This window comes from Condylostylus longicornis, unplaced genomic scaffold, assembly GCF_029603195.1.
Source record: "Condylostylus longicornis isolate FDR11 unplaced genomic scaffold, ASM2960319v2 ptg000017l, whole genome shotgun sequence".
In the NCBI taxonomy this organism is placed as follows: domain Eukaryota; kingdom Metazoa; phylum Arthropoda; class Insecta; order Diptera; family Dolichopodidae; genus Condylostylus; species Condylostylus longicornis.
In genome coordinates, this window is record NW_026577986.1 from 2,505,590 (window position 1) to 2,524,992 (window position 19,403).

Below are 19,403 nucleotides of genomic sequence, written 5' to 3' on the forward strand. Positions count from 1 at the left end.
TTAATTAACTATCAAGAAAAATTATGAATACAATGCAATGTTTAATCAATGCGCTCTTCCAATAAAAGCCGCATGGCAAAGATTATCTGCCGCGTTCCCATGGATTTCCTCAATATATATGCAGTACGTGTGGTTCAAAATACAAGTATTTAATAATCTTTCTAAAATTATTTCATAAAAATATTTGTTGTTTTTTTTTTATGGAATTAATATGATAATAATTTATTCAGGCACTATAAAGTTGATCAAATTAATATTGCGTTTTTGGAAAGACTAATTGAAAATAATGCTACACGCATTTTAATAAACTCAACAATTTTACTGATATCTCACGAACTTACTGATAAAGGTGTAAAAAATTGGTTTCCAATACAAAGAAATATAATACGCGAAAAAGTTCGAAATTTTTCTATCACCACATACTGTTGGTGCCAAACTTGTTCAGAAGGCAGTGACATTAAGCATGCCTGCATTAAAGGAAAAACAACAATTTCCGATATTTTCCAAGATTAAAAGATTGTTATGCAAACATATGAAAGCTGACGAAAACACAACTAAAAGTACATTTTTCACAAATAAATCGCAATTACAAATTTTTTTTTGCTTAATTTTTCATTAATTTTCTTGTTTGTGCTTTTATTGCAAAAAAACAAAATTATAATATGGGCCTCAAAATAAATGACCCCTTATTAATCAAAAAAAAAAAAAAAAATGTTGTCCTCATTGACAAACAAGTCATGTTGCCAAATTTTTCCTCTAATTAGCATTTTAAATCGTCAAACTATGAAACACTGAAATCTTAAAAATTATTGCGTTAAGAACCATTTAATTAAAAGGTAAATTTACAGGTAAAAAACGCAAGCAAACAAAAAAAAAAGGTGTTTTAAATCATCATTAATTAAGATTAGCTCAAGGGACAGTTAAAACAAGACAAACAAGATAAATAATTTTTGCACATCTTTTCTAAGGTGAAAGTTTTTCTAACAGTTAATACTCAAGTATACCATAAAGAATACAAGTTATATATGTATGTGTTTGGCCATCATAATTATTTATGAGATTTTTTATTTTTTGTTGTTGTTTTTGTGAAAAGAAAAAAAAATGGTCATTCTACTACATTTTTTTCTAATTTAATGACAGTGTTAAATGCTTTTCACATGTATGGTATAATAGGTATAACAAAATTACAATTCCATTTGTAAAGTAATTTGGAACATATTTCGTAACTTTATTGAATGTATGTGGACAATTAAATTCCTATGAAATGCTTAGAAATTTAATAAAAACCAGTGTTTAAAATCGTAGTCTTAAATTAAGCCGTATAAGAAATATTATTTAAAAGTTAAGCGAATTTTGGAAACAGTATGCTAAGGGTCTAAATTGCCATTCTCTAAATGATATGTCAATGTGCTTCTCAATTTAATTTTGGTTGACATTTAGAGAGAGTGAGTAATGACATGCCATTTAACCTTTATTTGTAGTTTTATATTGAAATTTAATTTAACACAAACATAAATTTGAAAAATTTTCTCAAATCTGTGAATTTTGAAACTTAAGACCCTACAAAATACTGATTTAAATTTTGATTTTCAACAATATCTTATTTTAATATTAAAGTTCCTGATTAATACTTCTCTGGGTAATATTATTAGAGTGCCTCCGATTCAAACAAAAAATAAAAAGTATCTTATTAAAAATGCCACTCTTGCAAGATTGAAAATTTTCTCAAAAAATTGTATTAGATAAAATCTTATATGTTTGCTGCAATTTAATAAAATTTTCATTTTACCTTAATTTAAGATAAAGCAGATAAAATGAATGAAATTTGACAATATTTTTTTCTTCATCTTGCTTTTCATTACCAGGCAACATTTTGTTTTTTTCCAGACTACCTTTTAAATTCATTGGTTGAGTCTTAAGTGATGTAATTTGTATAGGTCAAAATATAAATTATTTTTACACAAGGTTAGGCTTTTTTTTGCGGATTACACGTTTGAACAACGGTAATCTTCATTTGTTTTATTGTGTTCATTTATTCTCTATACATATGAGAAATTATTTGGTTTTATAACAAAATGTCCAGAAATTTTTAAGCAAATGTATACAAAATTCCGAATCGTTTTGGAAAATTTCTATTATTATAACCTTATATAATACAGCAGACTGAGTTGCATGATATCATAGAGACATACCAAACTGAGACATGACTGTTTGATATTATACAATGCACCCCTTATCCTTTCTGGTAACGGAGAAGAAAAAAAAATAAACAGACATACATTGTGATTTGATAATAAAAGACTATGACTTATTGGCAATACTATGATTTGATTAATAGCTCAACTAAACTTCAACCCCTGAAATTTAATCCATTTTAGTTATAGAAAGTCAGACACATCTCTGACTCTATATTATTGATTCTGTAACTAATCTGTTTGATTTGAAGAGCTAGAATGTTTTTTGAAAATCTCTACCAGAGATACTTTTCAGATATAACGCATTTCATAATAGAATCACAAAAAAACTTAAAAATTTTCCTTTGTATGTTTTAAAATTCATTTTATTATGAACAAAGCGTCCAAATATTAAAGAAATCCTTTTTAAGAAATTAGGAATTTTTCTCGATTATTTCTAAAAAATCTTCATCGCGTGGTAAATAAATTATTAGCAACCGCCTACACAAAAATGTTTCAATTGAATAAAATCCAAAGATGAAGTTCTGTGAATCAAAATAATTAATTTATGACGGTAAAGGATATTTTCACTTGTTTTCTCAATAAATATTTTGTAGACTTTAAAAATTTATAAAATAAAGTATTAAGATAGGAGGCGTTACGTTATGGCTATACGATTTTTAACTGGAACTATACAGAAATTTTTGAATAACCTTAAAAGGGAAGAATAATATCAAATTTTATGCAAACCAATCTCATCTCAATTGAAATCATCAATTTTAAAATCAAAAATTCTTTAAATTTCTCTCTAAATAAAAATTGTTTCAAAAAGTTTCTAATGTGCATGTAGGGAAGAAATATGAATGACTAAGAAAGAGGGATTTCATATATGGAAATAGACACTGCTTTACTACTACAAATTTCATATACTTTTTCACAGAATTACCCAGAGAATTATTACTGGAAATCGCTAAATTTCATCTAAGGCTTTAAAGTGTAGCAAAAGAAAAATTTTTGACTATTATAGCTGTATAATAGCTTTGTAACAGTTTGGTCATTAAAATTTGAAAGTTTATGGTGATAGAGGTACGAGTAATAAGTATTACGGGGTTCAAGGATATTTTTTTCTCCTATTAATAATCAATTCATTAGATAACTTTCAAATTAGTAAGGATTTTAATTCATAAATTATTCCTTCATTTTTAAACTTTTTGCTGGTCTTCGAAGTCATTGTTACCTAATTTCTACTGTATATATCAAATAAAATCAATTGAATTAAAATATAAAATCCTTCTATTGTCCTTTTAATCCTTTAAAATAACATTGTTTTAAGTTATAATTTTAAATTTCTATTTAAAAATACCATATTTCTCGAAAATACTTTTACAATACTATTAAATCACTAATCCGTATAATAATGCTTACTTATTAAGAAGTCTTAGATTTATAAGAATGAGAGAGAAACAATAACATGAACGGGGTTATTCATGAAATATTTATGAAAAAATTAAATGGGTCAAATTTTCAAAAAGAGAAGGAATTCAAGCAAAACGATCCAAAAAATTGACAGTATGCACTTATTTGTTGACTAATTTCAAATTCTATTCAAATTTCAGCTTTTTTTTCTAATTTAGCATTAGGTTGTGAAATTTTTAACAAAATAAACAGAAATGACAAAATAATGAATGCAGACGTGGAAACTTCCTCAATATTTTAGGAATTTTACAATATAAAATCACAGTCTAATATGGAAATAGCCTATCGTAATATCAAATCCTCAATGCTGAGAAAATTATAAAAACTCTTAAAACAAACTTTAAGGTTTTGCCGCATTTTGTAATTAAATTTTAAATAAAAAGAGAAAAATTAAAGTTTTTTTTTTCAAGATTTAGGGATATGAGCCAAATACAACTAATTACGAAAAAAATGGGCCGTACTGTTAAAATGATTTTAAACAAAGAAAATGGGCCATGACAACATTGAACACGAATTTAATCTAAGTCGAACTTTTGTCGAATATTAACCAGAAAAATACATAATATATGTATAGAACTATGTTCAACCTCAAAACCAAAATTGTTTTGTCGCTATTATTATTAACAAAATAAAGGACATAATTAAGAAAATAATAAAAAACATAATACTACGCGAAAAATAATGTAAGAATTTTATTGAGCTGAAAAATAGAAATTAAGAAAAATATTAAAGTCAAAAGTGATTTTCCCCAAAAATTTTTCATTTGAATAATTTTTACAAGATTTCTACAAAATATATTTTGGGGGCATAATAAAATCAAAACAAAAACCACATTATAAAATCCTTTTTTTTTTCAAGAAAATCTATCCCAGAAAATTCATTCAATAACAAGAAAATCTTGAAAATTATTTATTTATTTTTTTTTTTAATAACATTTTTAAAGATTTGTTTTTGTTTTCTTTTTTAAGTTGAAAATTTTCCTTTTATATAAGTAATAAGAAAGAAGCCTTTGTAAAATATTCTGCGAAATGAAAATCATCGTATTAAGAAGTCAAAATCAGATCACAGGTTTGGCAAGCAAAAACATTTTCACTTAAAGGAACTGTTGATAATCCGAAAGTAATTGAATTCTTTTTTTTACCATAAGTACAAACAGTAACATAACAGAAATTGTGTTACTCTTTGTACTTGTGCGTATAAAAATAAAAGAACTGAAGGCATTTTTCTGATTCTGATTTAAAAATTTAAATTTTAAAATACCAAAAAGACTTCATAACCATTCACATTCTGTTGTGAATAGCATTCTAAAAGGCTATATTACTTCAAATTTCTGTATAAGACTTATTTCGACATAATTTCTTCATGCTAGCAAACGAAACGATTTAAAGAAATAAAAAATTACATTTCTACTAATGAAAGTAGGTAGTAAGAACCAGCTTTTAACAGTACTTAATAAAATTCAAGCTTTAATATAGAATTTTGAGCCATATAGAATTTCAAACTTGCTTACATAGAAATTGAAAATTTTGCTATTGCAAAAATAATTGGCAAATGAATGGTAAGGAAAAACTAATTAAAAATTTTTTAACATTTTTTTTTTAAATGTGCTAATATATTTGAAATAATGTAAACAATTAATTTTTATATTTAATTCCAAATTAATTCTCTTCTATATTTAATGGCTGGGATATATTTAATTTGGTTAAAATTGTTTTAGTAAAAAGACGGTGATTTAATATGGATTAGCGGCCAAATTAAATGATATTAAAAATTTAAAAGCAAAAAAACCAAAAATGAGAAATACCCAAATTTAATTTGAAGAATTCAAGATCTATATGTAGAAATATACATAGAGCTTTGGTCAAAGAAATATCTTGTTAAAGAAATTCACAGAATAAATATTTTCAAGCTCTTGCTAAACTATAGATTGTGCTTCAATGCTATGAATTATGCTGTTATAAATATTTTAGTTTTGAATATTTTTTTTTGAAAATGAATGATTTTTGAAATCATGTAGTGAAAAATGTGGTTAAATCCATAAAATCTGAAAATTTCCGAAAATTTTTTTAAATGGTTTTTAATTTAGTTATAAAATTTCATAAAATTAATAGATTATCAAATGCTGTTTTAGTAAATAATCTTAAATCTAAACCATTCGTCCAACTAATTTTCCCAACAAATTCTTCCAAAAATCTATCAAATATTGTTAATTTTGCATAGAAATTATTTTTAAAGTGTAAATTTTGCATGCAATTAGAAAAAATTTTTTAATTAACCAAATGGTATGATTTTGTTAATTAGAACCGAGTAAACAGCATTTTGCTCACGTGCAACCCACATAATTTAACGCTCAAAAGAAAACAATAATGTTTTGTCAAAATAAAAAAAAAAAGTAAACAAAAAAGGGTTTATGTTTCGCTCAGCCTCTCACTCTCTTGTTCTCGCTCTTTCTGTTTTCTTTCCACTTTTAAATGATGTCTGCCATGATTTAATAATGAAATGAAAATAAATTTCTTCAATAAAAAGGATACTTTTATATTTACACTAAATTTCAACAAAAGGATACTAATTTTTTAATTTTTTCTTATGATTGATGAAAATCATGCTTTAACACAATAAACCATTTTTTCTTACCTCTTTCCTTATTGTTACTTTTGTACCAAAACTCACCGATTTTTTGATTTCTATAAAATTTTATCAATCCTTTTTTTCTTTCTAAAGAATAAAGGTCGCAAATTTATTTTTAATTTTAAGTCAATTAAGAGAAAACTTTGAAAAGTTTTTAATTTATGCTCTTATAATGAAAAATTTTATAGAAAAAAGAAAATTTGGTAAATTTTGTCTGAAATTTTCACATTTTGTTTTTTTACCTTTGACATTTTGTAAATTCATTTTAATATTTTATTTACTTTAAGGATAATTAAAACTATTTTCTAGTAAATTAATTATTTTTTCCATAAATTTTGGGATTATTTTTAAGAATTACCCATATAACAAATTAAATATCTCGAAATAAGATAATTAAATTACAAAGTGTGATGGAAAATATTTTGTTTTATCATGAGTATTAGAACATTTTCTTGAACCAAGTGATTACAGGTGCGAAATTCACTCATTTCTTCTTATATTTTAAATGATTCATAAAAAATCTAACAAATTACATTAAAAAATTTATAGTTTATGATACAAAAACAGCTTTGAAAATAAAGCTACAACAAAATACCCGAAAATCTTTAAGATTTACTTCAAATTCGGAACAACAGTTGATTTACTCAGATTGCAGTAACAAGTTGTAACAGACTAAAACTGTTTATTGAAAACAGTAAATGAACGCTCTGAATTGAAAAATAAAACATGGAAATATTCGGCATTATATCTTGACATTCACCTTAATATTAATTTTAGTTAATGTAGAGTTGAACTATTATATTAAACGTATCAGGCCAGCTTTTAATTTCAAATGTATCTTAAATTTTGAACTTTTCACAGTTATATCTTCAATATTAAATAAAGTATGATCAAACCAATGGTTTGTAAGGAAGCACTTTTCCCTTCAAAAAGTGAAAAAAATGCTTGTAAAAGCATTCTACTACATTATTTGAAATAGTTTCATTATATTATATAACCACGTTATATATAAAACTATTGCATATATTTAGGATGATCAAAAGTAGAAAATGGAAGGAAACGTTATCTATAAGTTGAATTAGACGATTAAGCAAGTGAGTTAAGAAAAATAACTATATTTTTTTAGTTAGCCTGACATTTACACATAGCTTTCTGCAAAAAAAACGGTTTTAGATAACGGTTGTTCTTACGGCCATTTTGTTTTTTTCAAGTCAACTACTACTTTTCTGCGTTTGCAGAATTTAAAAATGTTTGTGGTTTCGTTACAATGAATAGTTAAAAAATGGAATTTTTGGGGCATTGAGGGACTATAATTATTAGAGTGGAGGAGATATGTAAAAATTCTCTTTTACGGAAATAAATTTTTAGACAAGACAAATTCATATATAAAATTTCAGGCTTTTATCTTCAAGAGTGTAGAAGATTTGTAGACAGACACACGAACAGAGGGATGGACTGACGGACAAAGTGAAACTAATAATCACTTTTCCAACGTTTTTTGAAAAAGTGCTAAAAAGATGTTCCCAACTAATTAAATTTATTATATTAATTACAAACACAATTATAATAATTAATAACTTAAGATAAATTTATTTATACAATAAAATTAATATATAGAATTATAAAATAATTATATTGAAATAGTAAACTTCTCAAATAAACTTTACAAAGTAAACACTAGAACAATATTAAATTACAAAACTTGGAAGGTTCAACACTATTCATGTATATACATTTTATATGCGTTATGTATGAGTGTTCTTCGGAAATTTTTAATAGTAATTACAACTAAATTACAAAATTAATTGTATGAAATATAAAAATTTCAAATAATAATATAAAACTATTTAATAAGTTTTCAACAGAACAATTAAAACAATTTAGAATCCTTGTTAATTTGTGTACATGCATTCATAAAAAATATTAATATAAGTGTGTTTAAAATATAAGCGTTCGTTTATGCTGTTGTATATATAAGAAAAGCTAGTTTATCGTAATAATTACAGCTCATTCACTTTACAAATAAATAAGTTATCATAGTAGATGATAACATGCAATTAAATTTTAATTAAAATTGGGAAGTAAATGCTATGTCGCCAAAAATTAGAATAATTTTTGCTTAATAAATACGTTTTTTTTTTTGGAAAAACATGTTCACGATCCCCAGCTATAATGAAAAACCTAATAAATCCTGGAACTTGAAATAAAATTGTGCCCGCATACACCAGTATGACAAAGAATGGGAACGTACAAGAAATTTTCATCACTTTAATACTGTTATTTATGCATTTGAGTGTTTTTAATTTTGGAATAATTCAAAAGGGTAACTCATTAAATAAAACTACACTTAAAATATTAAGTTGTATTATACCTTCAACTAATAGTAACGACATCATAACTTATTTCGAAATTTTATAATAATTTAGTTATTAAGGACTATTTTGTCCTTGAATCTTTCTGAATAATATTATTTTACGAACAACTTACAAAATGACTTCCCTTCTCATTAATTTTCAAAATATTAGCCATTTAGTGGAAATTAATCCCTTTGTTGACAATATTCTCTGATTCATAATCACCAAGCAAACGAACAAAATTTCATATGTATTAAGAATATTTTTTTTCGTTTATGATACATTATGAGAATTTGTAAAAATTAGATTACAAATAAAGAATTGGAATCGAAATTTTAGCCATAAATTTAAAATTAATTGATTGATTGTACGTTTACCCAAAACTCTCAACTGATTCCCTAAAAATTTGAAGAAAATCATACCAAAGGGTGACTGCAGAAGGTAGTCAAACTATAAAATGTATTTGAATTTCATTGAAATTCTTGAGAAAATTTCATTGAGTAATTTAAAGGTATTTCAGAGACTGTTATGTATAAAGATCGATTAAATTGTTTGATTAAATTTTTTTAAAAGTTATTTGCTTAAAAAACATAGGGAATATTTGGATATTATTAATTTGAGATTAAGCCACACGAGGGACTTAATTTTGAGGTTTTGTAGTTTGCAAAACAATTTCTATAAATAAGCAATTTGCACGCTTCCTGATGTTGGCTCAAGCAAAATATAAAAGTTTCGACAGTTTGTTGAATAATTTTTAAGCGGCTGATCGATAAGCTCAAAATATTTTAAAGAATTGAGTTTAAATTTGCTTTCTATCCTCTAGCTATCTGAATCATTTCACTTTTCTTTAACATTTTGTCATCCTTGTTATTCTTTATTATTATTATTATTGTTATAATTATTATGATTTGAATTTATTTTCTTGTCCTTGTACATATTTTTTATTTTTTTGTTGTTGAATTCGAATTGCGTAGCAAATTCTCGCATTATGTAGTCGCAATTTCTCATTAATTTCAAAATATAAAATTTATTGGAACTGGCATTTATAAGAATGATTGTAAATGGTTGAGGAAATTAATGTACCCGTACACAATGAACGGTAATAAAAAATCATAAAAACAAAATTTAAGAAATAGAAAAATAAAGAAAGGAAAAATATTTTTTAATGAAAATTTTCTAATTTGAAATTCAAATTTCAATTCTTTAAATGAGGTTCTGATATCATTTTTCATGATTTCTTGTTAGAATTTTTTTTCTTGTTTAAATTTGTAATTTTTACATATTTTCCACGCTATATATATGTCTGTTTGTATACCATTAATACATTTCACGCTTTTACAGTGAAAAATTTATTGGTAAAAAAATATTTATAGAAGATTTAGAAGAGCCGTCTATTATTTATGATAAATTAAAGAAATTTTTAAATTTTAATTTGAAAAATTACAAGAATTAAGTATAGTGTTAGTCTACTGTCTAATGTTATGCTCGCAACATCGAAGAAATTTGAGAAATTTTAAATATGAATAAATGAGTAAATCTATGTTCGAATACCCAAAAATTGCAATATTTTGAAAATTATTGATTTATGTAATTAATTTATTGTGAGAAATAGGAGGATTTTAAAGAATCGTGAAAGCTGATCCTGATTTTAAACTTATATAAAATAAGATTTTAATAGGGATTTGAGATTTTTTATAATTAAATTAGATATAAGAAAAAATAATGTTAACCAATTACCTTCACATGACAAAACTAAAACTAAATATGCAATGAAGTACCGAAAATTGGAACAGAGAACATCACAATTTTACTTAATTCGGAAACCGATTCGATTCTTCGCTCAAGTAAGATAAGGCAAGTAAGTAAGTCAAACAACTGAGAGTGACGGCAATCTAATCTACAAATAAAAGCTATACAAGTTTCAAGTTGAGAAACTATTTCCTAAAACTGTTGTGAACTATATAATATGAAAACTGCAATGAAATCAAAACTTAAATGTTATAAATGTGAATTAATTTGATAATAGCACCACTATTCTCTGAAACACTGGTTCAAGTAATATGATTTTTTCCTAAGTATTTTCCATTCTATAGAAAAATATTTTAAAATATTTAGAAAGAATATAATTTAGAATAAATATGAATGAAATTTGCACAGTTAAAACTTGCAATATTCTAAAAGAAATTCTTTTGAAGTAGCTATTTTTATATAAAGAACAATATGGGGGTGTTGTATATGTTTAAAATTTTCTATTTCATGGTTTCAAATATTTTACATGGTCTTTAATTTGCATGCCATAAGTTATGTCTTCTCTCAAAGAGGTATGGTATAGGGGTAGTGTAATAAATTTACCTAATTACGTTTTTATTTTGCACATTTTAAACAATAAGGATGGTGTACTTAATTTATGATTGCTTTCGAATTGACGTAATTCAAAAACTCTTTTCAAAATCATGAAAACTTTCGGAAATTATAAATTAAAACGCAAATTTCTATATATAAATTAGATATGTATATAATATGTGCACCTATATACCGACATGTTTATTTTGGTTAGTGTTTTCAAGGTTCGAGGTCCTAAATTATTAAAAATATTGTACAATCGTGTTTGTATAAATACAAAGTTTTAAGTTATAGCATCTTAAATCAATTATCCTTCGAAATTCCTTTAATTATAAATTAGTGGCAAGCAATTTTTAGTCTTTGAAAATACACCTGGTTGTGTAATTTAATTTCGCACCGAATCGTAATTTAATATTGGCTTGATCCGAATTTATTTTAATTAAAGTAATTACGATTAATTTGACATATTATTTAATTAAGAAAAATTTTATATGAATTTGTCTGTATTAGAAATTTTTCTTAAGGTTCGCGTTCTGAATCATACATTCAATTGAATACATTCCGCATAAAACCTCATTACAGATTAATCTAAAATGATTAATAAATGGTCCAATAATAAAATGGTTAATTTTTTTTAACAACTTATTTACCTCTCGGAAAAGTTGATTCAATAATAAGCTGTTAACATTTAATTAAAATATCACCTGAAGTACCTCCGGAAATCCTTATATTTAATTACGTATCTGAAGGAAATAATATTATTTAATCTGAAAAAAAATTATAGCATTGTGAAGATAAAAGTCAGCCTGTCCGTGTATCTGTTTACAAAACTTTTGCACCCTTTAAGATAAAAAGCTGAAATTTTACACACAAATGGATTTTTAATCCAAAACCTGTAAAAATCTGTAAAACCTGTAATGGATCTTTAATTTCTGTATAACCAAATTTTTATGTTTGTCCCCAGTCCAAATTTTTATGTTTGTCCCAAGCCATTGTTTGACTATTTATTGTGTAAAAACCACAAATATTTTTTTAAATTCTGCAAATGCAGTAGCTGCTGGTTATCATATAAAAGTAGAAAGTTAACGGTAAATGTCATACTGTCAGAAAATATAGTCATATATCTTAGCTCACGCAATTAACCGTCGAATTCGATTACATATTACAATTTTACGCTTCTATGCAATATTGATATTTTAATGAACGTAAATAAAGTACACGACTTTTTATCATATAGAAAAATGTATAAGAATTTGTGATTTTAAGCAATTTGTGAAATTAAGTGAAGCTCGGATAAATTCAAATTATGTGAAATAATAGAATTAAGCTTATAAAATATTCTTACGTATTCCGTTTGCAAATACCTGGAAAAGTTTTCAAATTATAAAAATATTTAAACAAATAGAAAAACTGAAAATAATGACAACTATAAATCGTAATTGACAGCTATTTCAACAAGTAAAAAAAATGTGCTCGCATTTAATAGTTTTGTAAAAAAAATTACCAACAGATGTTGCAAAAAAAAAATTACACCGAGAATTTTTAATTTGAATTTTTTTTCTCAAATTTTAATTTTGTGATTTTAAGCGAGTAAAATTGGATAAAATTAGACATTTCAATGTCGAGAGCTACGTAAGAAAGTTTCTATTAACCAAGAAGTTTTTCTATTAATTCTGTTAGAATATGTGTAAAAGTGAATGGAGATCTTTCTTGTCAAAAATTTTGTGAGTTTAACAAAGTTGCGATCAAGGAAAAAGTGCTATTTTACAACTATTATGGTTTGATTCAACTTTAGTTAATGAAAGACTCAATAAATGCAATCAATTGGCTTTCGTTCATCAAAAATAACTTTCGATACAAGATACAAGCAAAAACTACTATCACATGATATTAAAAGGCCTATAGCATTTGATTGATTTTTGAACTCTTATCTCTTTTTTATGTTTTAAAATTAATTAATGAATGCCTTTACAAACCTTTTTCAAAAAAAAAAACGGCATTTCCCTGCCTTCTATTACCTTATTATCCTTTTTATTGCCATGTTCTTGTTTTATCCTTCTATATACCTTCTCAATATATTTATTTTTTATATTAAAAATCACTAAATAAACAAAATTTCTCCATTAATTATAGCAGGAAACATCGCATATTAAAAAACGAACCGAAATGAGTAAATTTTAAAAAATTTTCCGAGTAAAGAAATTAAAAAAAAAATTGTTCTCTGATTAAACTTTTCTCTATATTTAATTTTAATCCCATATAAAGGGCTCCGAACTATTTTCAAGTTCCCCCTCTCAAATGAAAATTAAAAAAAAATTATTCAAAATTAAAGATAAAAAGCAAAAACAGTAAAACTCAAAGAACAAAATTTTTAATCAAAACGTTTAAGACAACATTAATTTTTTTTTCTATTAATAGTTTGCTTTACTAATTTTTTTCCAAATAGATTAGAACACTAGATAGTTTATTTTTTAACAATATATTCCATAATATTAATGGCAATAATAATAATTTCCTATAATATTACCCACAGCAACCCACACATATTTATCCCTTTTTAAAATTGATTTTTTAACATTGATTTTAAATACATTCTTTATCCTCGTAAATGTTTATTTAATCCTCACATGCAAGAGTTCTTAGCAAAGATTATACAGGGTGTTGATCAAAATTATTTCTGTGATAAAAATTTACAATATACGTGTGTCGAATTTCTAATAAATATGAAAGACGTTCAGTTCAAATTAATTGAAAAAGTAGAAAAAATAGATTTGACCGTGTTATTTCTGTGATACCCGTACGAATTTGTTAACCTATGGGCTAATAAATATGTTATAGCTGACTAAGGGACAGACTGTGACTTTAAGTTGCCGTATTACCATATTAATTTATGCAAAATTTCAATACTGTGTGTGTCAATATTTTCTAAGACATGGCCAAACTACTATTGAAGTTGTATGTCTGCTACCAGAAAGATCCAAGCAATTTCAACAACTCTTATCAAACACATTGTCCCTTCTAATATATTTATTTGCACGAAATTTCAATACTATAGATTTTATAGTTTGTAAGATATAGTCAAATAAATTATGAAGTTGTATGGCAGCTACCCGAGCCAGTACCCCGATTATATCTAATTCAAATAGAGTCCTGTCACATACTACAGTAAATCATTTGTAAGAATTTGGTGAACTAAGCTCAATTAGTTTTTGAGTTATCGTTGGGCCGGAAGGACAAACAAAGCTAAATTGACTCAGAATTCGATACTGATCAAAAACGTACTCTTGAGTTTATATCTCGGACCATTAGTTCTTAACGTTACCAACGATAAGGCAAATTTAGTAGATCCTTCGAACATACGTTCGTACGGGTATAAACAGAACTAGAATTTTAAAAGCTCAGCTCGGATTATTAAAAATTTGTTAAACAATTGCATGCATAAACTGTAGTAAGTTTTTCAAAAAGTGTACCCGAATTTTCCAAATTATTTAACTGTTTGTAAAAAAAGAATAAATCTAAACGAAATGGAGAAAATATTACAGTAACTTAAAAGGAGTCTTTTTGGAACGAACTGAAAGAACTACCAATTAAAATACTTTTTGAAAAACTAGTTTAATTTTCTCAACAATTTCGAAGAACTCCATGGGGTTAATAATAAATTATTGACAGAATCTTAACAGATCACAGTTGACCATTGTATAACAAATTTTCTATCGACTCAATCCAAAGAAATTAAAATTGTTAAAATCACCATAAATCATCCAATTCTCCTCATATTAATATTTCATAGAATATTATATGGATTATGTGCCAACTATTATGTGCTTGCATATTAAGATACTAATTATATGTTTGTACATTTGTGAGTAAATTAAAAAAATTGTACCAATATATTATTATATACCGATTATTATATAACATTTTACTATTGCAGGTAATTTTTGCACATACTTGTATATACAACATACATATTATATAGTGTACAATATACATACTCGTACATATAGGATTCGGATAGGTATATCTTTGTATGTTACCTTGAAAAATAATCTGTATGTCCTGAATTTTTCTGTTCCATTTCCTATTTAGCTTTTTATTTTTCTTATTTTTTTTTTTCATTTTCGAACTCATCATAATCATCATTTCACATCCATTATGGAGAGGATTTTATTAACACATAATATTTGTCGATATTATTGCGTATATCAGTTTATAGATCGTTTCTCTGTTATACATATTATAATTTTCTTTATTATTATAGTTTATAAAAATAAAGAGTTGGGGGAAAATCAACGAGAGGTAGGTGTTTTTCGTCGAATTATTTTACACAGGTATATAACAGTATATGCATATAGTGAAAATAAAATATAATATTCTAGGATAAATTATGAAAAGTTTATTGTTCTAGATTATATTGAAAATATTTATTATGCGATTACGTGTTGGCAGGAAATTAATTTTTACTTATATAAAAATTTTCTATACATACCATTCTCCCATATATATGTATGTACATATATAAATACGTAATTGTTTTTCTTTAAGCGTCTGTTAATGGAAAATAACGAATACATTTATACAGACGCAGTTATGTTTAAATATAATGAAAGGGTATTACGGTATACCTATAACCTAACCTATACTTATTTGTTTGTAGGTGCGATAAATAAACTTTTCCATTAAAAGAAATAAGGAAACTTTTTATTTTTTTGTTTTTTTTTTTATAATTTTTTATTTTCTATATAAAAAATATGTACGTGAATTCTTACATAATATTATGTAAGTACATAGATGTTTGTATATCAACCATTTTCAAATTATATATATGACAACATAACCGACATAGTATATGTACAAATAAGTATAGGATTACGGACTAAACATCAAAATTAGGTTAGTGTTAATTTATTAACGTGGAAGAAAAAAAGGTTAAAGTTAATGACTTAATACAATCGCTGTATAAATATACGCAAGGTACAACTTTAGAGTGGTATAAAAATAAATGAATACACATTTTATAAATATGTACATAATATAGCAGTATTCAAATACAATAGTGTAATAAATAAACGATATAACAGTATAAAATATACGTTATTCCGGTACATCAACGTACATAAATATACTGTTTTCTCTCTTATGTAGGCTTAAATATATTTGAAGATTATTATTATATTTTTATTCGAGGCTTAATTACTTTGAATATTATGTTATGTGTTTTTGTTATATACAGTAAGCTCCAGTTAATATTACATCAAAAAATGCATACAGGATTTTTAGTGTCCTTAATTGAGTTGTGAAAATTAATAGGCTTCGTTTAATATCACACTTTGTGAAAATAGATGATTTATTCTTTTTGATGTGTTTAGGTATTAGATTATTGAATATTTGGCTGAAAAATAGAAACTTATCCTTACTGAATTAATGGGGGTGCTATAATATGGGAGTGTATACTTCTATAAAAAATTAACATAAATTCAGTTAGCAGTTGACATTCAATGGAATTTGACAAATTAAAAAGTAGATTAAAATTGACAAGAAAAAAGACATGGAATTGATGTTCCATCTATTGGGAAATATTGAAATTATTCACTGTTTTTTTAGTAAAATTTCTGATGTGACTTTAAGCAAGTTATGAAGTTGGAAGAGCTGTTATTTTCAAATTACAAATACATACATTGTGCAATTCACTGTATAGAAATTTTTGTGTTTTGACATTTATAAGAAAATAAAGGACTGCGATGCTGTCTAATTTGATTTTACGCAGATTCCACTGTATCTTCTTATAAAATATGCATAACAGCTTTGTATGTAGGAATAATTTTTACATTAGGACATGTAGATTTATATATTACAGGGGATCTAATATGATTATAGCATTAATATGAAATGATATAAACTCAAAGAGAAAATAAGAAAATGAAAGAGAAAATATGACATTTTAAATTCATTTCATGTACCTACGTTATAATATGGAAAAACTGTTATTTTTGCAATTAAGTGTTATACAGGTATTCATATTATTTGTTTTTTTGATAACATAATATTTTTAATAAGAATATTGAAATTTTCTGTGGTTTACTTACGGGTATCACGTAATTCAATTTATTTTTGCAATTAGGCAATAAATTTATAAAATTACAAAAATTTTACTTTTCGCGTATTAAAAACATAATGAAGGCGGGTGGTGAATGCTTTATTGCACCAGTTCAAATTAGTTGTACCAAATAATTAAAGGGAAAATAAAATTTTTCACAATTTATTTTGCATGTTTACAAAACTCTTAATAATTTCTGGCTAAATTTCTATTGTTACTTCCAATCATTACTCTTTTTTTTGACTATTTTGAATAGACCAGAGTAATTAATTGCTATATATAAATTTGAGTTACAAGCCTGTTAATCAACGAAACACTAAAATATTATTAGTGTATTAACTGAAAGTTTGGAATAATTTGATGATACTCTCACAGTCTTACCAAGCCAAAGTTGTATTTGTTTAATAATTCCCTGCAGTTTCAATGTTGCACGCATTTAACTACGAAACAACCTATATAAACGGTAATCCGTGTTAAATTTATTTGTAAATCAATATTTGATTTTCATAAGATTTTTTTATATTGGTGTAATGGTAAGGCAGGTATCTTGTAATTAAGAAGATTTATTTACCAGTCATTAGAAATCTAATTTTTGTTACATTAATTATTTAAAAATAAAATCATGTCTTCTAAGTGGGTGCTACTGTACTTTTTTTTCAGAAAAAAGAATTAATTAAACAAAATACCCTTAAGAACATTAATTTTCCCGTCAAGTAATAATTTTTGCATGTTAATATTTAAAATAATTTTAGTTTGAGTCAAAATGTTTAAAATAATTTTATTGAGAATAAGACGGAAAACTGAACTGTTTTATCAAATTTTGAAAAACCATACAATTCCAGGAAAAATGTAAGGAATTTGAGTACTGTTATAATAGGTCTGTATTGTTATTGATAGGTCTGATAATATTTTGAATTTGAATTTTTAAAATGAAATTCTATTGTGGAGCTTAATATATGTACTTATCGAAACATAGGCTGTAATAGTAAATGTAATTTTTTACAACTTTCTCAAAAACAAAAATTGGAAACAAATGCAATGTTATATGCAAATAGAGGTTTTCTATTGTAATAATATGTTTTATATGGTAATAAAGTCTTATTATATCGAAACCACAAAGAGTTCTTTAATTCTTTAAACGAAGAAAAGTAGTTAATGGATTTTTCATAAGCTGTGTCAGCTTATTCAAGCAATACAATGAAAACTGACTGATGAAATTAACTGTTACTTTTAAAACCCCATTTCTTTCCAATTTTTGATGTTATTTTTCTTCTTGATAGTAAATCGTCCTGATTTGCCTAAGAAGCATGAAATTTTAGTAGCTTTTAAAAATTTTTAAACATTTTATTTCGTTAAACATTTTCGTTTCGTTTTATTTCGTTTTTTTCCGCCTCCCTTCTTGCAAAATTGAAATTTTAGTCGCCCTATATTTTCGGAACTGCATGCTTTTCCAAATTTCTAGAGAAGCTAAAAGGTAAGAGAAAACACCATGTTCTCAAAAAATTTAATTATTTTTCTTAGCTCACACAATTAGTCCTTAAATTCGAGCATTATATTAACGCCTTTAAATTTTTTTTTCATTTGCTCATCCCAAATGTATGCAATATTTGATAATATTTGTGTTTTGATATTTTAATGAAAGTAAATAAATTAGAAGATGGTTTCAGTTTTGTTGTTATTTTTAAAAAGAGCAAAAATAAATCCTTGTATTACGGGTATGGTATATATATGGTAACCTAAATCCTTGATTTTAGAAAAATTAATTTCCAAACAACTTGTAAACTAAAATATTAAATTACATTGCATCAATTAATTTCAAAGTTTCTCTTTCACCTTAAAGGTCACTTGATTTCTTCTTTGTTTTATTTAAAAAATATAATAATATTTTTTATTTCGTATTTTCACTTCTGAATTTAAAACAGAGAATAAAACAGAAATAAAGAACAACCTTAATAATACCAAAACTTATTAAGAAATTAAAAAGTATGTCAAAAGAATTTCAAACGAATGGAAAATATTTCTCATACAGGAAATTAGGTATGAAAATATAGGAAATTGTTTAGTTACAAAAAAGGAGGTTAATAATTTTTACAAGGTTTTCTAAATCAGGATAAAAACTTCAACATTTCTTTCAATAACTTTCATTATTTTACAGGTAAATAAAGAAAATTATTAAAAAAAAGCCTACTACACTGTTAAAACAATATTTTGAAATTTTCTGTAGTTTTCACTAGAAAATCAACAGTCTAGGTCTAACGGACCGATTAATATTTTAAACAAGTCAGAAAAACTTACAATCAATGCTGTATATAAATATATTTTAGTATAATT

At 25.1% G+C, this 19,403-nt stretch overlaps 1 protein-coding gene across 1 annotated transcript in view; it reads left to right on the forward strand.

Annotated features, from left to right (window-relative positions):
- LOC129606022 (uncharacterized) overlaps nt 1-19,044 on the forward strand; it is a 100,269-nt gene extending 81,225 nt beyond the window's left edge. Inside the window, exons 2-3 of the mRNA XM_055516072.1 lie at nt 14,910-14,993; nt 18,995-19,044. Of these exons, the coding sequence (XP_055372047.1) occupies nt 14,910-14,993; nt 18,995-19,044 (134 nt within the window). The remainder of the gene's footprint in view (nt 1-14,909; nt 14,994-18,994) is intronic.
- The last annotated feature ends 359 nt before the right edge of the window (nt 19,045-19,403 follow it).